Genomic DNA, 22,674 nt, shown 5'->3' with positions numbered 1-22,674 from the left:
AAACTTAGAATTTGGTCATATATGCAGAAATGTGCCTTACTGCCTTTCGAATTTTGTGGAACATCAATAGCTTAGCCATGGAAGCATCATGCAAAATAAATTGGAACACTCCACTTAACCAAGCAGTTGGATGGTTTAACAATCTCCCTCTGGTGGCCATGTTGACCTGTTTAACAAATGCAATTGGATGGTGGCTATACCCTTTAAGGTTGATTCCTTATTTAGTTTCCAGATCGAATTATCTGCTCAGCTGGCCCTCCCCAGCATCGTGGCAAATTTTGCCAGGTTGGCCTATGAGAAAAACTAGCAGCTAGAAATGTAAGACCAATGATTTAAACCAATGGTTTTAGCAAAAGTTCACGAGTATGGCCCCACACTGTTTTGATGGGTTCAAACAGACAGTATGACAATAACTTGTAAGCAACTGGGTCTGTTAAGCAGTGCCAAAGATCTGCGGGTGGGTTTGCAGATTTGCATGAGTGAGAAAGCCTGCGCGACTTCGCCTGCGTGCACACTACTTGTATGCTATGCACATACGCTGTACAGTACCTGGGTCTTCTCGACAGAGGCATTGTGTTTGTCACACATAGGGCTGATCTCCATGCCCTTGTCCCTCTCCCTGTCCCCCTGGGTGAAGAACTCCATCATGATGCGGTCCGTCCACTGGCGGTAGACGTCCAGTGGCTTGGTGGGGTTACTCAGGTCAGCACAGTGAACCATGTTCTGCAGGACCTTGAGACAATCACAAAGGACCCCGTTAATCTATTGCTTTGATCTTTTCAGAATATTTTTTAAATTACATATACACTACTGGTCAAAAGTTTTAGAACACCTACATTGTAGAATAATAGTGAAGACAACAAAACTGTGAAATAACACATATGGAATCATGTAGTAACCAAAAAAGTGTTTTATATTTGAGATTCTTCAAATAGCCACCCTTTGCCTTGATGACAGCTTTGCACACTCTTGGCATTCTCTCAACCAGCTTCATGAGGTAATCACCTGGAATGCAATTAACAGGTGTGTCTTGTTAAAAGTTAATTTGTCAAATTTCTTTCCTTAATACGTTTGAGCCAATTGGTTGTTGTGAAAAGGTAGGGGGGAATACAGAAGATAGCCCTATTTGGTAAAAGACCAAGTCCATATTATGGCAAGAACCGCTCAAATAAGCAAAGAGAAACGACAACCCATCATTACTTTAAGACATGAAGGTCAGTCAATACGGAACATTTCAAGAACTTTGTAGGTTTCTTCAATTGCAGTCGCAAAAAACATCAAGCGCTATGATGAAACTGGCTCTCATGAGGACATGAAGACCCAGAGTTACATCTGCTGCAGAGGATAAGTTCATTAGAGTTAACTGCACCTCAGATTGCAGCCCAAATAAATTGCTGCAAAGAAACCACTACTAAAGGGCACCGATAAGAAGAAGAGACTTGCTTGGGCCAAGAAACATGAGCAATGGACATTAAACCGGTGGAAATTTGTCCTCTGGTCTGGAGTCCGTGTCTTTCTGAGACGCGATGTGGGTCACCAGATGATTACTGCATGTGTATTTCCAACCATAAAGCATGGAGGAGGTGTTATGATGTGGGGGTGCTTTGATGGTGACACTCTGTGATTTATTTAGAATTCAAGGCACACTTAACCAGCATGGCTACAACAGCATTCTGCAGCGATACGCCATTCCAGCTGGTTTGGGCTTAGTGGGACTTGTTTTTTCCCCAACAGGACAATGACCCAACCCACATCCAGGCTGTATAAGGGTTATTTTACCAAGAAGAAGAGCGATGGAGTGCTGCAACAGATGACCTGGCATCCACAATCACCTGACCTCAACCCAATTGAGATGGTTTGGGATGAGTCGGACCGCAGAGTGAAGAAAAAGCAGCCAACAAGTGCTCAGCATATGTGGGAACTCCTTCAAGACTGTTGGAAAAGCATTACAGGTGAAGATGGTTGAGAGAATGATAAGAGTGTACAAAGCTGTCATCAAGGCAAAGGGTGGCTATTTGAAGAATCTCAAATATCAAATATATATTGATTTGTTTAACACTTTTTTGGTTACTCCCTGATTCCATATGTGTTGTTTCATAGCTTTGATTTCTTCACTATTATTCTACAATGTAGAAAATAGTAAAAAGAAAGAAAAACCCTTGAATGAGTAGGTGTTCTAAAACTTTTGACCGGTACTCTATATTTTGTCATTTCTATTTCAGGTATTTATGTAGAAACCTACATTTACATGACACTATGTCTTGACTTACACTATATATATAAAAGTATGTGGATACCCCTTCAAATTAGTGGATTCGTCTATTTCAGCCACACCTGTTGCTGACAGGCATATAAAATCGAGCACAGCCATGCAATCTCTATAGACAAACATTGGCAGTAGAATGGCCTTACTGAAGAGCTCAATGACTTTCAACGTGGCACCATTATAGGAGGACACCTTTCCAACAAGTCAGTTAGTCAAATTTCTGCTCGACCTGCACCGGTCACTGTAAGTGTTGTTATTGTGAAGTGGAGACGTCTAGGAGCAACAATGGCTCAGCCGCAAAGTGGTAGGCAACACAACCTCACTGAATGGGACCGCCAGGGGCTGAAGCTTGCAGCGCGTAAAAATCGTCTGTCCTTGGTTGCAACACACACTACTGTGTTCCAAACTGCCTCTTGAAGCAACGTCAGCACAAGAACTGTTCGTCGGGAGCTTCATGAAATGGGTTTCCATTGCCGAGCAGCCGCACAGAAGCCTAAGGTCACCATGTTCAATGTCAAGCGTCTGCTGGAGTGGTGTAAAGCTCGCCGCCATTGGACTTTGGAGCAGTGGAAACGCGTTCTCTGGAGTGATGACTCACGCGTCAACATCTGGCACGCTACCTGCCCGAAAAGGAGTGTAAGCCTTCATCGTTGGCGTTTCTACAGAAGTGTTTGGTGATAGACTAGGAATGCCTTGAAGATCAACCAGTCAATCGTGATCGACCGGTTATCAAACTCAGCAAAAAAAGAAACGTCCCTTTTTCAGGACCCTGTCATTCAAAGATAATTCGTAAAAATCCAAATAACTTCACAGATCTTTATTGTAAAGGCTTTAAACACTGCTTACCATGCTTGTTCAATGAACCATAAACAATGAATGAACATGCACCCGTGGAACGGTCGTTAAGACACTAACAGCTTACAGAGGTAGGCAATTAAGGTCACAGTTATGAAAACTTAGGACACTAAAGAGGCCTTTCTACTGACTCTGAAAAACACCAAAAGAAAGATGCCCAGGGTCCCTTTAAATCTGCGTGAACGTGCCTTATGCATGCTGCATGGAGGCATGAGGACTGCAGATGTGGCCAGGGCAATAAATGTCCGTACTGTGAGATGCCTAAGACAGCGCTACAGGGAGACAGGACAGACAGCTGATCATCCTCGCAGTGGCAGACCATGTGTAACAACACCTGCACAGGATCAGTACATCTGAACATCACACCTGCGGGACAGGTACAGGATGGCAACAACAACTGCCCGAGTTACACCAGGAACGCACAATCCTTCCATCAGTGCTCGGACAGTTCGCAATAGGCTGAGAGAGGCTGGACTGAGGGCTTGTAGGTCTGTTGTAAAGCAGGTCCTCACCAGACATCACCGGCAACAACGTCGCCTATGGGCACAAACCCACCGTCGCTGGACTAGACAGGACTGTCGGTTTTGTCTCACCAGGGGTGATGGTCGGATTCGCGTTTATCGTCGAAGGAATGAGCGTTACACCGAGGCCTGTACCCCGGAGCGGGATGGATTTGGAGGTGGAGGGTCCCTCATGGTCTGGGGGCGGTGTGTCACAGCATCATCGGACTGAGCTTGTTGTCATTGCAGGCAATCTCAATGCTGTGCGTTACAGGGAAGACATCCTCCTTCCTGCAGACTCATCTTGACATGACCCTCCAGCATGACAATGCCACCAGCCATACTGCTCGTTCTGTGCGTGATTTCCTGCAAGACAGGAATGTCAGTGTTCTGCCATGGCCAGCGATAAACCCGGATCTCAATCCCATTGAGCACGTCTGGGACCTGTTGGATCGGAGGGTGAGGGCTAGGGCCATTCCCCCCAGAAATGTCCGGGAACTTGCAGGTGCCTTGGTGGTAGAGTGGGGTAACATCTCACAGCAAGAACTGGCAAATCTGGTGCAGTCCATGAGGAGGAGATGCATTGCAGTACTTAATGCAGCTGGTGGCCACACCAGATACTGACTGTTACTTTGGATTTTGACACCCCCTTTGTTCAGGGACACATTCCATTTCTGTTAGTCACATGTCTGTGGAACTTGTCTCAGTTGTTGAATCTTGTTATGTTCATACAAATATTTACACATGTTAAGTTTGCTGAAAATAAACGCTGTTGATTTTTTTGTTGAGTTTATAACATGGTCTGAGAATAACAATGTTGGCAGGCCAGGCATATAGCCAATATGCTGTGATAATGTATTAGACCTACCGCACAAACCTCATTCCTACAAAACTGTAGGTTAATGTTACATTTTTTAAGTCATGCGAAAGTGAACTTGACTCAGATCAGTGGTCACCAACCTTTTCTAAGTGATTGATAGTTGGTATTCAGCAGTCTTAAAAGTATGCCTTATTTACTTTGAAGAACTACTAAAATAGTGATTTTGTCAGACAGCATAGGCAGCAGCTCTATATATATTATTTGATGACGTTGAATGAAATATTACATTCATCAAATAAAACAAATGTAATATATGCAACAACTGAAATATTTCATTAAAGTAACATGAATAAATTATGGTTAATAAATGCTAAGTAGCAATGGGCAGCCACTACCATCATGGGACTTTTATTAATTGTTTTATTCTGTGTTGTTGCAGCATTCAGCCCACATAAAGCATCGTGCAATTAATAAAAAAATAAAAACCGAAATTCAAAAAACTTGGTTATATTTTAATAATCTAACCAAAACCGAACCGACCTCAAAAAGCAAAAATTGCTCAGCACTAGTCAGGGGCGGACTTAGTGATTTGGAGGCTCCATGCAGAGGCCAGTCTGAGGCACCCCCATGTCTATTCAACAAAATCATGGCTACTGAACGAAGAGCTGTTTGGAGCCGGCTCATTTAGGTGAACGGAGCAGAATGAAAAGCCTAACTGAAAACACCTAACTGAAAACGCTAACTGAAATGTTCTTCACTAGTAAAGGTTTTGTATCACACATACTGTAGAACAGGGGTGGTCAATCATTTTGTCTCGAGCCACATCGGGTTTTCAGAATTCAACAGCACAAATTTTTTCCAGACAGATTTCTTAGTCAAAAACAACATTTGCAGGCCATAAAAGGGCAGTTATTTTAAAACAGGCTTATACAGTAGGTCCTTTATAATTCGTTTTAGGGATGCACTGATGTGGAAATTCTGGGGCCAATAACTATATGTGATATTTTCGTTGGAATATCGAGCAATAACTAACCGATAAATATTTTTTTACATTTTATGGCCTTTTTTTGTGCCCTTTTTCTCCCCAATTTCGTGGTATCCAATTGGTAGTTACAGTCTTGTCTCATCGCTGCAACTTCCGTACGGACTCGGTAGAGGCGAAGGTCGAGAGCTGTGCGTCCTCAGAAACACAACCCAACCAAGCCGCACTGCTTCTTGACACAATGCCCACTTAACCCAGAAGCACCAGAGGAAACATTGTACACCTGGCGACCATGTCAGTGTGCACTGCGACCGGCCCGCCAAAGGAGTCACTAGTGCACGATGGGACAAGGACATCCCTGCCGGCCAAACCCTTCCCTAACCCGGACGACGCTGGGCCAATTGTGCGCCTCAAAAGTTAAGATAACAGAGAAATTATGTATTATTAAACAAAATGATGCCAAGTTCACAAGAACCCTAATGATATGAGGCCCCGGGCAATTGCCTGAGTTGCCTAATGGTAAATCCGCCACTGCCCGTGGCATCTACTAATCTAGGAATGACCTCTGACCTGGATGCGGTCTGAGTAGTTGTCCAGCAGCAGCACTCCCAGACTGGTCACCTTCTTGGTCTCCACCATGGTCTTCAGGTCAGCCAGGAAGTTCATGTGCTTGGACATGTCAGTGGCCAACACCTGCAGAGGACAATACCCATTCATCAAACTTATTTCAGTCACTAAGTCCAATGGCTCAGTGGGTTAGAATATGGTCCTGCCCACATCCAGGGTTGTGTTGTGGGTTTGATTCCCACATGGGCCACATGCTGAATATACCCTGAGTGTACAAAACATTAGGAATACCTTCCTAATATTGAGTTGCAGCCCCTTTTGGCCTCAGAACAGCCTCAATTTGTCGGGGCATCAAATCAAATCAAATTGTATTTGTCACATACACATGGTTAGCAGATGTTAATGCGAGTGTAGCGAAATGCTTGTGCTTCTAGTGCAGTAATATCTAACAAGTAATCTAACCTAACAATTTCACAACAACTACCTTATACACACAAGTGTAAAGGAATGAATAAGAATATGTACATAAAAATATATGAATGAGTGATGGCCGAACGGCATAGGCAAGATGCAGTAGATGGTATAGAGTACAGTATATACATATGAGATGAGTAATGTAGGGTATGTAAACATTATACACTGCTCAAAAAAATAAAGGGAACACTAAAATAACACATCCTAGATCTGAATGAATTAAATATTCTTATTAAATACTTTTTTCTTTACATAGTTGAATGTGCTGACAACAAAATCACACAAAAATTATCAATGGAAATCAAATTTATCAACCCATGGAGGTCTGGATTTGGAGTCACACTCAAAATTAAAGTGGAAAACCACACTACAGGCTGATCCAACTTTGATGTAATGTCCTTAAAACAAGTCAAAATGAGGCTCAGTAGTGTGTGTGGCCTCCACGTGCCTGTATGACCTCCCTACAACGCCTGGGCATGCTCCTGATGAGGTGGCGGATGGTCTCCTGAGTGATCTCCTCCCAGACCTGGACTAAAGCATCCGCCAACTCCTGGACAGTCTGTGGTGCAACGTGGCGTTGGTGGATGGAGCGAGACATGATGTCCCAGATGTGCTCAATTGGATTCAGGTCTGGGGAACGGGCGGGTCAGTCCATAGCATCAATGCCTTCCTCTTGCAGGAACTGCTGACACACTCCAGCCACATGAGGTCTAGCATGGTCTTGCATTAGGAGGAACCCAGGGCCAACCGCACCAGCATATGGTCTCACAAGGGGTCTGAGGATCTCATCTCGGTACCTAATGGCAGTCAGGCTACCTCTGGCGAGCACATGGAGGGCTGTGCGGCCCCCCAAAGAAATGCCACCCCACACCATGACTGACCCACCGCCAAACCGGTCATGCTGGAGGATGTTGCAGGCAGCAGAACGTTCTCCACGGCGTCTCCAGACTCTGTCACGTCTGTCACATGTGCTCAGTGTGAACCTGCTTTCATCTGTGAAGAGCACAGGGCGCCAGTGGCGAATTTGCCAATCTTGGTGTTCTCTGGCAAATGCCAAACGTCCTGCACGGTGTTGGGCTGTAAGCACAACCACCACCTGTGGACGTCGGGCCCTCATACCACCCTCATGGAGTCTGTTTCTGACCGTTTGAGCAGACACATGCACATTTGTGGCCTGCTGGAGGTCATTTTGCAGGGCTCTGGCAGTGCTACTCCTGCTCCTCCTTGCACAAAGGCGGAGGTAGCGGTCCTGCTGCTGGGTTGTTGCCCTCCTACGGCCTCCTCCACGTCTCCTGATGTACTGGCCTGTCTCCTGGTAGCGCCTCCATGCTCTGGACACTACGCTGACAGACACAGCAAACCTTCTTGACACAGCTCACATTGATGTGCCATCCTGGATGAGCTGCACTACCTGAGCCACTTGTGTGGGTTGTAGACTCCGTCTCATGCTACCACTAGAGTGAAAGTGACCAAAACATCAGCCAGGAAGCATAGGAACTGAGAAGTGGTCTGTGGTCACCACCTGCAGAACCACTCCTTTATTGGGGGTGTCTTGCTAATTGCCTATAATTTCCACCTGTTGTCTATTCCATTTGCACAACAGCATGTGAAATTTATTGTCAATCAGTGTTGCTTCCTAAGTGGACAGTTTGACTTCACAGAAGTGTGATTGACTTGGAGTTACATTGTGTTGTTTAAGTGTACCCTTTATTTTTTTGAGCAGTGTATAAAGTGGCATTGTTTAAAGTGGCTAGTGATACATTTATTACATAAATTTTCCATTACTAAAGTGGCTAGAGTTGAGTCAGTATGTTGGCAGCAGCCACTCAATGTTAGTGATGGCTGTTTAACAGTCTGATGGCCTTGAGATAGAAGCTGTTTTTCAGTCTCTCGGTCCCCGCTTTGATGCACCTGTACTGACATCGCCTTCTGGATGATAGCGGGGTGAACAGGCAGTGGCTCGGGTGGTTGTTGTCCTTGATGATTTTTTGTCCTTCCTGTGACATTGGGTGGTGTAGGTGTCCTGAAGGGCAGGTAGTTTGCCCCCGGTGATGCGTTGTGCAGACCCCACTACCCTCTGGAGAGCCTTACGGTTATGGGCGGAGCAGTTGCCGTACCAGGCGGTGATACAGCCCGACAGGATGCTCTTGATTGTGCATCTGTAAAAGTTTGTGAGTGTTTTTGGTGACAAGCCGAATTTCTTCAGCCTCCTGAGGTTGAAGAGGCTCTGCTGCACCTTCTTCACCACGCTGTCTGTGTGGGTGGACCATTTCAGTTTGTCCGTGATGTGTACGCCGAGGAACTTAAAACTTTCCACCCTCTCCACTACTGTCCCGTCGATGTGGATAGGGGGCCGCTCCCTCTGCTGTTTCCTGAAGTCCACGATCATCTCCTTTGTTTTGTTGACATTGAGTTTGAGGTTATTTTCCTGACACCACACTCCGAGGGCCCTCACCTCCTCCCTGTAGGCCGTCTCGTCGTTGTTGGTAATCAAGCCTACCACTGTAGTGTCATCTGCAAACTTGATGATTGAGTTGGAGGCGTGCATGGCCACGCAGTCGTGGGTGAACAGGGAGTACAGGAGAGGGCTGAGAACGCACCCTTGTGGGGCCCCAGTGTTGAGGATCAGCCGGGTGGAGATGTTGTTAGCTACCCTCACCACCTGGGCGGCCCGTCAGGAAGTCCAGGACCCAGTTGCACAGGGCGGGGTCGAGACCCAAGGTCTCGAGCTTAATGACGAGTTTGGAGGGTACTATGGTGTTAAATGCTGAGCTGTAGTCGATGAACAGCATTCTTACATAGATATTCCTCTTGTTCAGATGGGTTAGGGCAGTGTGCAGTGTGATTGCGATTGCGTCGTCTGTGGACCTATTGGGGCGGTAAGCAAATTGGAGTGGGTCTAGGGTGTCGGGTAGGGTGGAGGTGATATGGTCCTTGACTAGTGTCTCAAAGCACTTCATGATGATGGAAGTGAGTGCTAAGGGGCGGTAGTCAATTAGCTCAGTTACCTTAGCTTTCTTGGGAACAGGAACAATGGTGGCCCTCTTGAAGCATGTGGGAACAGCAGACTGGGATAAGGATTGATTGAATATGTCCGTAAACACACCAGCCAGCTGGTCTGCGCATGGACTCTACAAGGTGTCGAAAGCGTTTCCGAAGGGTTGACTCCAATGCTTCTCACAGTTGTGCCAAGTTAGCCAAATGTCCTTTGGGTGATGGACCATTTTTGAGGCACACGGCAAACTGTTCAGCGTGAAAAACCCAGCAGCATTGCAGTTCTTGACGCACTCAAACCGGTGCACCTACTACCATACCCCGTTCAAAGGCACTTAAATATTTTGTCTTGTCCATTCAACCTCTGACTGGCATACACAATCCATGTCTCAAGGCATAATCATCCTTCTTTAACCTGTCTCCTCCTCTTCATCTATACTGATTGAAGTGGATTTAACAGGTGACATCAATAAGGGATCATAGCTTTCACCTTGATTCACCTGGTCAGTCAATGTCATGGAACGAGTAAGTTCCTAATGTTTTGTGTGTGTTAAATGTACCGTTAAGTGACTTTGGGGAAAAGGTTTTGCTAAATGGCCATGTTATTATGATGTAAGCTAATTCCTTATCATGTTTAACTATGATAACAGGGAGTAGTGTAGATATAATGTTATTTATAACTGATTACAAATCATTCAGTCAGTGTCTCACCATGTCGATGACCATCTTCCTGAGGGACTGACCCTGTTTCTTGCTGAGGCTCTGGAAGATGTCACAGTTGTCCTCCTGCAGCAGCTTGAAGCCCACGGCCAGGTGGTGGTTCTCCAGGACCGAGGCGTCGTTGTACATCAGAGCCAGCTCAGAGTCTACAGTAGGAACACCCACACCGTTAGTAAAGCAACAACAATTCCAAGGCACTCCTGTATTCAGTGATGTAACGCCTTACAGATGCTATAATGTAGTCTTCACAGTAGTAGATCCAAGACACATTTTGCTCCTTTATATCTAATCAGTGAGATTGCTAGTGAGGGATGGAACTGACTTGTGTTGATGAGGAACTGGTTGGACACTCCGGGATGATCCACGTCGTGTATGGCACTGCTAAACAGAGCAGCCATGATCTCCAGGTCAGTGAAGACAGCCTGAAAACAATCAACACACACTTTTGTGTTACTACTACTGTTAAGTGTCTGTTAAGTGCCTAGTTAAATAAAGGTTAAAAAAAATAAGTGTTACTAAGAATTAACACTTAACGTGGGGATATTTTTTTTTTAACCTTAAAACTTAAAACTATTAAAACCATGAACAAATGCCTTCTCCCTCAATATGCATTGATAAAGTTAATGAAATCCAAAGCCATGCACAGGGCAAGTCAACTAACTGGATTAGAATATAGAATATAGCTGAACATCATTCTGTAATCTTCCTCATAATGGAGCGTCCCATACCTCCAGGGCAGGGGTGGAGAGGAGGATGTGAGTGGACTGTACCACGTCGGCAGCATGGATGTTGTTGTGGTAGGCCACGTCGGTGTGGTAATGGTCCTCCAGGGTCATCATGAAGGTGACGAAGGTGTCGGCTGGGATCTTAAAGTTCTTCAGCAGCTCTCGCTCCTGAGTTTGGGGAGCAACAGAAACCAGGCTCACAGAAGAGTAAACCAAATACGTAAGAAACATACGGGTAAAGTATTGCAGCGAATTCGGGGTAGCCAAGACCGGGACTCAAACAATACACTAAGAGATTCAAACGCCTCGGTGAGAATGCTAGAAAATGCTACAAAGTAATGGGAGACTCATACCTGGAAAATGGAGTACATCACCACCGTCAAAGGCCGATTCCCCGAGTATTCAGCTATCTTGAAAATATCTAGACCCCATCTGTTGATGTCTTCAAATTCCTAGAACGACAACACAACATTCAGTGAGAAAAAGTCTGGGGTGAACCCATTGTACAAATCATTTATTGCCGTTTTTCTAAATAAAGGTCCTGTGGCCAGTGGCTTTTATACCACCATGTTTACTATTGTAAGCCCTCCAGTCATAAAAACGCTAAAATGTTTTAGTGATGGAATGAAGAGATTCATAGAGTATTTGTAGCATGTCTGACGTGTGAAAGCACGTAATGGTCTCTACCACTCAGCCACACGCACCTACACTGACGTTCTTCACATTCACACATACCGACGTACTCATGCTCACACAATCCCTACTGACACCTCGCACACGCACTCATTACCATGCACACACCACATATGCTGCTGCCAAAATGGATTGATTAATTATAGTGATTAATATTACCATTCGATGCTGCTATTTTGTTTATTACCATTATTATTATTACCATTGGTATTTATCCTGCTAACAGCGACTTTACATGTACATTCCTTCCTCATTCGCTCCAGTACCCCTGCACATTGAAATAACGCTACTGGCACTGCACTGACATGTATACAAGACCTGTACAGTATGTAACTGTTTCTTTATAACTATAGTTAAGCAATTCACTGTACTGTTTTACACCTGATGTATCTTGTGCATGTGGCAATAAAACTTGAGACGTAATGTGTTTTTCTTCACATATAGTAATACGGTCACTAAGCAGACGTTTTTATCCAAAGGTCTGTCATCCACGCGGGAAACAAACCATTAAGCTGCCAACACCATGCTCTAACCCACTGAGCTTGGAGTGTGTTTGTGCCCGTCTGTGTAAGTGTGTGTGTGCTTGGCACCCACCGTTGCCAGTAGACTCTCATGGAGGGTGGTGACCCCAAAGCGGGGGATCTGGGTAGGGGCGAGGCTGGGGCTGAGAGCAGGTTTCTTCACCGCAACAATCTGGGACATGGGCCTCTTCTTCTTGTCCTTGTCTTTAAGAGGCCCAGACATAATCTCCACATCTTGCTGCTTTTCTACAAACACAGAGAGACACACAGAGAGAGAGACACACAGAGAGAGAGAGAGTGAGAGAGAGATTTCTTTCAACCAATATAGGGGGACACAGTTGATGATTGTTAATATTAATAATTATAGCTAATCTAATCTTTTTCCATCACAAATCAGGTGAGAAATCAATTAGACTAGGACTAGGAATACGGCTTCGACCGATAACTCTGCAGCAAATGTAATCTCTCAACCAAAAATGATTCCTGGTAGTCAGACAGTGACAAATATAACAAGCTCTATTTTCATGTCCTCCGACCATAGCACCGCCTGGAGTTTGATAAATGGCATTGGCACTTGGATTGGAACCGGTGCTATGGTCAGACGACCATAGCTCTTGTGGTGTGGAGTTGCTTAACAAGACGACATTGAATGTTCCTGAGTGGCCTAGTTACAGTTTTGACTTAAATCGGCTTGATAATCTATGGCAAGACATGAAATGGCTGTCTAGTAATGATCAACAACCAACTTGACAGAGCTTGAAGAATTTTTTAGAGAATGATGTGCAAATATTTTACAATCCAGGTGTGCAAAGCTCTTAGAGACTTATCCAGAAAGACTCACAGCTGTAATCGCTGCCAAAGGTGATTTCAACATGTATTGACTCAGGGGTGTGAATACTTGATTTCTGTATTTTATTTTCAATAAATTTGCAAACATTTCTAAAAACACATTTTCACTTTGTCATTATTAGGCATTGTGTGTAGATGGGTGAGAAGAAAACCTATTTAATCTATTTTGAATTCAGGCTGTAAAAACAAAATATGGAATAAGTCAAGAGGTATGAATACTTTCTGTAGGCACTGTATAACAAAACATTATACAGAACTATAAACGTTGGTAAGCATCCACAACAGCGGGCCGTTTATCGTTGATTGTTCTGCAGTAGCCTACACCTGTCAATCAACTGATCAACGCATCCTACTGCAGGCTGTAGGCCTATTAATAATGTGGTAACACAGACCATTCAGTGTGTGTTCATTGTCATAGTGACAACTGCAAATTGTCCTTCAATGTAAATGTAAAGAAAAATAATATAGAAACTCGTATTTAAATGTAGCAATTTAACGACAAATGCTGTTTAGCCTATGTATCTTTTACATCATGTTATTGCTTGCCTCGTTGCTTAAGTGATTGGAAGTGATTTCCATTTTTCGAATGGTTGTCAATTCGTTTGAATCTTCTTTTTCACTGTGCTCATCTCTCTGTATATCCTGTGCAATCATTTGCAATGCATCAGTGCAATAATGTTATCATCACTGGCCAAAGATCACACCAACGCGCACTCCTAAAATTTTCACAAAAGTTAATTTGGCCTAGACCTATTTTACATTGAGCAATCAGCAGCCCTGCTTCTCTCCACAAAAAAAAGGCTACTAGGCATAGTATAAAATATCTTGAATATCTTAAGCTTTTCCTGGTATTTCAAGAGAAGAGGAATAGCGGAGAGGCTTGCCTCCATATAGCCAATTGCACACGGGAACGGCTGGAAGAGAAAGAGGCTAGAGTTGTGTAGCCGAAGTAAGAAGCTAAATATTAGCTAGATAGGCCCTTCATTAGCTAAATACTAGGGCTATACATATTTACCTGTCAAAGTGAAAGAAAAAAAGGTTGACAGATTATAAAATGGCAGATCAGTGTGTTCATCCAGGCTGCACTTTGCAGTCCCCGGGCACGCAAAGCTCCACTATTGATTAGGCCTACGTTTGTTTAGACAATAACAGTTTCTACCTAGGCTACAACACAGTGCAACGTGGACTTTTTTTTATTGTCATCAATTGAGTACACAATTATTGTCTAGGGCTGTAAACTGCAGCTATGTAGGCTAATTTGAATAACCGCTCAAACGTTCTGTTTTTAATGCTTCATGTTGAAATAACTGCATCCAGCCTAGGCCTGATTTTGCAACAATTTGGATCAGTTATGGATCTATTTGTAATATTTGTGTTGTGGAGAAATGACCAGGCAGGAGACGGGAGTACAGTTAGTTTTCGTTTAGTCAAAACCTCTCGTGCTCTACAGTTCCCCGGGCACACTCGTGCGCATGTGCATTTCCTATTAGGTGTAGTAACGTACACTGTCGTAATACATCACTGCTTAGTAACAGCATAGTAACTAATATAAACAGATGTAGATCCCAGATACTACACTATTCTCTACAGTTTACAAGGTCCAGAAAGGTACATTAGCAGACTAATCATTCAAGCTAATGTAGTCTAGCTTTTCCTGGGACTCCAAGAGCTAAAGAAGAATAGCTGCCTGTAGCTGAAAGGATGAAGACAGACTACAGAAGTGTAGCCTAAATGAATTAGCTAAATATTAGGCCTAATATTACAGTGAATAGCCTTTACCCAATGATTTTACACAGTGAACGTTTTTTTTAAATCAGATAATGAAATGACAAGTAGCCTGGGATAGGCTATTGTGTGCTCCCCAGGCTGCGCTCCCAGTCTGGCTTGGACAAGAAAATTATCATACGTAGGCTATATCAACACAATGCAATAATGCATTTTATTCGATTGTTTTCTAGTGAGTAAATCATTCTAGTCTAGGCTGTTAACGGCGTTGAATATGTCATTTCAATAACCGTTTTGAATGCATGTTTCATTACGAAATAATAATAATCTAGCCTAGTCTTTTACAGTTTACAAGGTCCAGAAAGGCACATTAGCAGGCCAGTCATAGTGCGTATTTTGTCAGGATGTATCGTGCGTTAACATACACTATCTGAAAATATGTCCTTCTCATACTGATATGCAAGTTTGTTGTGGATCATCATTCTCCCAATTCGTCCTATATCAGGCAAGTTTACGGTGCGTTCTGCCGTCTCGCCTCGCGCTCCAGGAACCAATAATGCTTCTAGAGAACAACTTTTTGATTGGTTGTTAATGTTTTATCGTCGGGGGGATAGGAGGGGAGGGGGTATTCACTCAGAAAATTATCCAAACGATAGCTATTGGTATCCTTCTCCACTCTTTTTGTAGTTATCGTTTAGTGTGAAAGCTCCTGTTCACTTGAATTAGAGTTGTATTTGATTTGTATTTATTTAGAATGTTTTTATTACACAAAAAGATTGCAATTTTTCCATTCACTATAATGGGGGATCCTGTCTTCTGCTAACAATGCCTGCAGTACCGCGGTCGGTCTTGAACTTCTGTGGCTGCAATGAGAGGGGGCAGTTGTTCTGCCACATTATTAGTTAAAGCGTGCGTTCTGCTAACAATGCCTGCAGAATAACTGGTGACTTTACGAACACCCCATTGAATATGACCGTATCAGTAAACGTCAGCAAAAAAACGTAATTAAATTGTTGCCAGCAGCATGGTTACAGCCACCAACGCTCTAGACAATATGAAAACAGCTTAACCACCTCTACTAGGACGAGTAAAATGGTCAGAGTGAGGTGTTTTCTCATTTGTGTCTAGAAGTAGCTAGCAAGCTAGCCAACTTTAGCCAGTTAGCGTAGGTGTTTGACTGCCATTGTAAGGTCAGAACGCTCGGATCAATAAGCTCTGAATTTACGAACGCCCAGAGCGTCCTCTGGCACTCCAGAGGGAATTTACGATCATACACGTCCTGACGCAAAAGGCAGTCTAATAATATTATGGTCTCCATGGCAATGCCACACAATGTGTCCAGGAATGCCATTCTGACATGCTAATAGGCTAGCAGACGTGAATGACTAAATATGCATATTTATGTACTCCTATGCAGGGGCACAACTTTTATTATAAATGAGAATACAGTTGAAGTCGGAAGTTTACATACACATAAGTAATTTTTCCAACAATTGTTTACAGACCGATTATTTCACTTATAATTCACTGTATCACAATTCCGGTGGGTCAGAAGTTTACATACACTTAGTTGACTGTGCCTTTAAACAGCTTGGAAAATTCCAGAAAATTATGTCATGGCTTTAGAAGCTTCTGATAGGCTAATTGACATCATTTGAGTCAATTGGAGGTGTACCTGTGGATGTATTTCAAGGCCTACCTTCAAACTCAGTGCCTCTTTGCTTGACATCATGGGAAAATCAAAAGAAATCAGCCAAGACCTCAGAAAAAAAATTGTACACCTCCACAAGTCTGGTTCATCCTTGGGTGCAATTTCCAAACGCCTGAAGATACCATGTTCATCTATACAAACAATAGTACGCAAGTATAAACACCATGCGACCACGCAGCCGCCATACCGCTCAGGAAGGAGACGCTTTCTGTCTCCTAGACATGAACGTACTTTGGTGCAAAAAGTGCAAATCAATCCTAGAACAACAACAGCAAAGGACCTTGTAAAGATGCTGGAGGAAACAGGTACAAAAGTATCTATATCCACAGTAAAACAAGTCCTATATTGACATAACCTGAAAGGCCGCTCAGCAAGGAAGAAGCCACTGCTTAAAAACCGGCATAAAAAAGCCAGACTACGGTTTGCAACTGCACATGGGGACAAAGATCGTACTTTTTGGAGAAATGTCCTCTGGTCTGATAAAACAAAAATAGGACCTTTTGGGCATAATGACCATTGTTATGTTTGGAGGAAAAAGGGGGAGGCTTGCAAGCCAAAGAACACCATCCCAACCGTGAAGCACGGGGGTGGCAGCATCATGTTGTGGGGGTGCTTTGCTGCAGGAGGGACTGGTGCACTTCACAAAATAGATGGCATCATGAGGAGGACAATTATGTGGATATATTGAAGCAACATCTCAAGACATCAGTCAGGAAGTTAAAAGCTTGGTCGCAAATGGTTCTTCCAAATGGACAATGACCCCAAGTATTCTTCCAAAGTTGTGGCAAAATGGCTTAAGGACAACAAAGTCAAAGTTTTGGAGTGGCCATCGCAAAGCCCTGACCTCAAGCCTATAGAACATTTGTGGGCAGAACTGAAAAAGAGTGTGAGAGCAAGGAGGCCTACAAACCTGACTCAGTTACACCAGCTCCGTCAGGAGGAATGGGCTAAAATTCACACAACTTTATTGTGGGAAGCTGGTGGAAGGCTACCAGAAATGTTTGACCCAATTTAAACAATTTAAAGGCAATGCTACCAAATACTAATTGAGTGTATGTAAACTTCTGACCCACTGGGAATGTGATGAAAGAAATAAAAGCTGAAATAAATCATTCTCTCCACTATTATTCTGACATTTCACATTCTTAAAATAAAGTGGTGATCCTAACTGACCTAAGACAGGGAATTTTTACTTGGATTAAATGTCAGGAATTGTGAAACACTGAGTTTAAATGTATTTGGCTAAGATATATGTAAACTTCCGACTTCAACTGTATAATATGTTTCTAAACACCTCTACATTAATGTGGACGCTATGGATAACCCTGAATGAATCGTGAATAATGATGAGTGAGAAAGTTAGACGTACAAATATCATAACCCCCAAGACATGCTAACCTCTAACCATTACAATATCAGGGGAGGTTAGCATTTTTGGGGGGGTATGATATTTGTGCAGTAGCATCCACATTCATGTAAAAGTGTTTAGAAACATATTATATTCTTATTTACAATAAGTGACCACAAAATGACCCCAAAAGGGTCATATTAGATTGTGTAGAAATGCAGGAAATGAGCTTTAAATGCCCCCCAAAATTCTGAAGGAGGACCCCCAAACCCCACACCAGGTTATGTCCCTCCCACTTCTAAAACCAAAGTTGCACCTCTGCTCCTATGTAACCAAACACTGCACGTCATGCAACCTATGTTCATCCTCTGAATATGTTGGCCTGTTCAGTACTCCAACACATTATAACCTGTACAGTACATTCGGAAAGTGTTCAGACCCCTTCCCCTTTCCCACATTTTGTTACTTTACAGCTTAATTCTAAAATGGATAAAACAACATTTTAAACTCAATCTACATATAATACCCCATAATGACAGAGCAAAAACTGTTAAAAAAATAAATAATTGCAAATGTATTAAAAATAAAAAACAGATACCTTATTTACATAAGTATTCAGACCCTTTGCTATGAGACTTGAAATTGAGCTCAAGTGCATCCTGTTTCCATTGATCATCCTTGATGTTTCTACAACTTGATTGGAGTCCACCTGTTGTAAATTAAATTGGTTGGACATGATTTGGAAAGGCACACACCTGTCCATATTAGGTCCCACAGCTGACAGTGCATGTCAAAGCAAAAACCAAGCCACGAGGTCAAAGGAATTGTCTGTAGAACTCTGAGACTGTGTCGAGGCACAGATCTGGGGAAGGATACCAAAACATTTCTGCAGCATTGAAGGTCCCCAAGAACACAGTGGCTTCCAACATTCTTAAATGGAAGAAGTTTGGAACCACTAAGACTCTTCCTAGAGATGGCCGCCCGGCCAAACTGAGCAATTGGGGGGAGAAGGCCCTTGGTCAGGGAAGTAACCAAGAACCCGATGGTCACTCTGACAGAGCTCTAGAGTTCTTCTGTGGAGATGGGAGAAACTTCCAGAAGTACAACCTTCTCTGCAGCACTACACCAATCAGGCCTTTATGGTAGAGTGGTCAGACAGAAGCCACTCCTCAGTAAAAGGCACATAACAGCCAAAAGTTTGCCAAAAGCACCAAAAGGACTCTCAGACAATGAGAAACAAGATTCTCTGGTCTGATGAAACCAAGATTGAACTCTTTGGCCTGAATGCCAAGCGTCACGTCTGGAGGAAACCTGGCACCATCCCTACGGTGAAGCATGGTGGTGGCAGCATAATGCTGTGGGGATATTTATCAGCGGCAGGGACTGGGAGACTAGTCAGGATCGAGGGAAAGATGAACATAGCAAATTACAGAGAGATCCTTGGTGAAAACCTGCTCCAGAGCACTCAAGACCTCAGACTGGGGCGAAGGTTCACCTTCCAACAGGACCCTAATCACACAGCCAAGACAACGCAGTAGTGGCTTCGGGACAAGTCTCTGAATGTCCTTGAGTGGCCCAGCCAGTGCCCGGACTTGAACCCGATCTAACGTCTCTGGAGAGACCTGGAAATATCCGTGCAGCGACACTCCCCATCCAACCTGACAGAGCTTGAGAGGATCTACATAGAAGAATGGGACAAACTCCCAAAATACAGCTGTGACAAGCTTGTAGCATCATACCCAAGAAGACTCGAGGCTGTAATCGCTGCGAAAGGTGCTTCAACAAATTACTGAGTAAAGGGTCTGAATACTTATGGGTGCCTGCTATCTCTATCTAGAGTGGCACAGCAGTCTAAGGCACTGCATCTCAGTGCAAGTGGCGTCACTACAGTCCCTGGTTCGAATCCAGGCTGTATCACATCCGGCCGTGATTGGGTGTCTCATAGGGCGGCGCACAATTGGCCCAGCGTCGTCCGGGTTTGACCGGGGTAGGCCGTCATTGCAAATAAGACTTTGTTCTTAAATGACTTGCCTAGTTAAATAAAAAATACAAATCTAGAAGGGGGCGCTGAGTATGAGAGTGGATGTATGAATGTTTGTCCTTTATTTTACTGATCAGTACAAGAATCCATATTTCATCAACGTACAATTATATGCATACTTTCATAATTTCACCCTGATACGTTTTTCTTAAGTATTTGCATGAATGTGAGATGAAATGTCATTATGTCGTGCTATCATTTGTTCTCTCTTTGTTCCCTCTCTCTCTTCCCTCATCACAGGTGACAAACTGCACCTGTGACCAGTGGGAATGGTATATAGTGGAGTGCTATGGGGTGGGGCTTCAAGTCTCCTGGTTCAAGACCTGGGAGAACATGAGTGAAGGTGTCTCTGTGAGGAGGCCTTCTTATTGCCACCCGTACCATGTGTTTGTTATTTTCAGCCTGAGGGCCATGTATTTGTAATAAATATCCCTTAACTTTGCATCAGACAACATGATCCTGCGATTCCTTTCATAGATACGGCCTGTCCGTGAGCATTTTCTATGAATACCCTCTTCACAATGCATTCTAAGTGCATTTCTAATACCTTACGAGCTATGCATAATAATGCACAACTCATGAACATCTTTGACTACATTTATAGAGCATTATGACCAAGGCTGTATAACGCCTTATAAAGCAAATAAATATTGTATTATGTAACAGAATTTGAGCAGGATGAATGCTTTACATCAATTCCTATTTGTCAGTAGAGTCAAAATAAATACCTTGCGTGGCCATTTTAATGCATGTTCAGGAGCCATTCAGGAGCGCTGTTGTCACTCACCTAGGAAAGTGTTGGCGATAAACTCTGAGACTTGGTTTCCTGACCGGCTGGTTTCTGACAACTGGGTGAGCTCTCTGTTCAGCATCCTTTTGAACTGGGGGGCAAGATCAGACACCAGGCATCAGTGACACAAGTTCATACATGGACATACAGTACAGTGTGGAAAGTAGAAAATGCCTCAGTAGAACAAGTGTACCAGCATTAGAGTTCTTCACACACTTTAATGTGGATGACTGACTGATCTCTTTTTGCATAAACAACTTGTGAAATGATAAATTAATTAAACAAAATGAGAGTTCAAAATGGCCCCCAAAATATTTTTACATGATGTTTGGTGTGATTTTTTTACACCACACATTTAAGTGTCTGGAGTAACTAACAAGTAAATCAAATGACAGTAGTGATTTCCTTGATCACATCAAAATAAATGTGTGAAATTAGATATCAATAGACTAATAGTAGTCAAGTAAGACACAATTATATCAATAAGACCAGAAAATGAATCATTAACTATCATGACACAACCTCATACAAACCCCAAGTCTATTCAGTGCATCACACATTTAGTTGTTGTTGTTGTTTATTTCATACTAAACACATGCACAACAAATATTGCACCATGTTTAGCTGAATTAGCTCTGTTGGTATTTTCCATCTGCAGGGACACAGTCGTTCCATGAATGGGGATAAATGGACAAACCAGGGAAATATAGCCATATCATTAGCAGACAGTGCAGCACACAGTCCAGACAGAAAGAAGGGGGACATTCTTTTTTAACCAGAGCGGTGTGGTTGCCATGGTGAATCATGGTACACAGAGGCAGCCGTGCTCAGTGAGTGGTTCATTGAGAGTGAGCGCAGGGCATTGGGAAGGGAGGGTAGGGCACAACGTCTTCAGCTGGGCTCAGCCCATTATGTAATCACGTGGGTACGAGATGGCGGAGCGCACAACGCCAGCCATACAAACCACCATATGGTTTTAAAGGAGACGGTGCATGTACACACACACACTGAGACATACAGGACGGAACGTGTAGTGTACTCACAGGGAAACAGGCATGTGTGTACACACACAATATGTGATAACTTGTCTAGACAATAATAGGCAGTTTTATACACTATGTAGCCAAAAGTATGTGGACACCCATTCAAATTAGTGGATTCGGCTATTTGTTACGGTGTATAAAATTGAGCACACAGCCATTACTGAAAAGCTCAGTGACTTTCAACGTGGCACCGTCATAGGACGCCACCTTTCCAACAAGTCAGTTTGGAATCAGTTCCTGATTTGTTAGGAGCTTTATGAAATGGGTTTCGTGGCCAAGCAGCCGCACACAAGCCGAAGCTCGCCACGCGTAATGCCAAGCGTCGACTGGAGTGTAAAGCTCTCTGCCATTGAACTCTGGAGCAGTGGAAACGGGTTCTCTGGAGTGATGAATCACGCTTCACCATATGGCAGTCCAACGGACGAATCTGGGTTTGGCGGATGCCAGGAGAACGCTACCTGCCCCAATAAATAGTGCCAACTGTAAAGTTTGGTGGGTGAGGAATAATGGTCTGGGGCTGTTTTTCATGGTTTGGGCCCCTTAGTTCCAGTGAAGGGAAATCTTAACGCTGCAGCATAGAATGGCATTCTAGATGATTCTGTGCTTCCAACTTTGTGGCAACAGTTTGGGGAAGGCCCTTTCCTGTTTCAGCATGACAATGCCCCTATACACAAAGTGAGGTCCATACAGAAATGGTTTGTCGAGATCGGTTTGGAAGAACTTGTCTGGGCTGCACAGAGCCCTGACCCCATGTTTGTCGAGATCAGTGTAGAAGAACTTGACTGGCCTGCACAGAGCCCTGATCCCATCGAACACGTTTGCGATGAATTGGAACGCCAACTGCGAGCTAGGCCTAATCGCCTGACATCAATACCTGACCTCACTAATGCTCTTGTGGCTGAATGAAAGAAAGTCCATGCAGCAATGTTCCAACATCTAGTGGAAAGCCTTCCCAGAAGAGTGGAGGCTGTTATAGCAGCAAAGGGGGGACCAACTCCATATGAATACCCATGATTTTGGAATGAGATGTTCAACAAACAGGTGTCCACA

The 22,674-nt window shown here is 43.6% G+C and overlaps 1 protein-coding gene across 1 annotated transcript in view; it reads right to left on the bottom strand.

The window, feature by feature from the left end:
* Positions 1-22,674, bottom strand: part of LOC120054684 (cAMP-specific 3',5'-cyclic phosphodiesterase 4D-like) — a 42,970-nt gene that overhangs the window by 3,008 nt on the left and 17,288 nt on the right. Inside the window, exons 6-13 of the mRNA XM_039002225.1 lie at positions 20,579-20,672; positions 12,191-12,363; positions 11,257-11,355; positions 10,907-11,071; positions 10,501-10,600; positions 10,170-10,324; positions 5,994-6,116; positions 550-732 (exon numbers count right to left, since the gene is read on the bottom strand). Coding sequence (XP_038858153.1) covers positions 550-732; positions 5,994-6,116; positions 10,170-10,324; positions 10,501-10,600; positions 10,907-11,071; positions 11,257-11,355; positions 12,191-12,363; positions 20,579-20,672 — 1,092 coding nt within the window. The remainder of the gene's footprint in view (positions 1-549; positions 733-5,993; positions 6,117-10,169; positions 10,325-10,500; positions 10,601-10,906; positions 11,072-11,256; positions 11,356-12,190; positions 12,364-20,578; positions 20,673-22,674) is intronic.

The sequence above is a fragment of the Salvelinus namaycush genome, chromosome 10 (assembly GCF_016432855.1).
Source record: "Salvelinus namaycush isolate Seneca chromosome 10, SaNama_1.0, whole genome shotgun sequence".
NCBI lineage: Eukaryota > Metazoa > Chordata > Actinopteri > Salmoniformes > Salmonidae > Salvelinus > Salvelinus namaycush.
The sequence above is the reverse complement of the archived record's forward strand: the minus strand, read 5'-3'. Positions and strand labels throughout refer to the sequence as shown.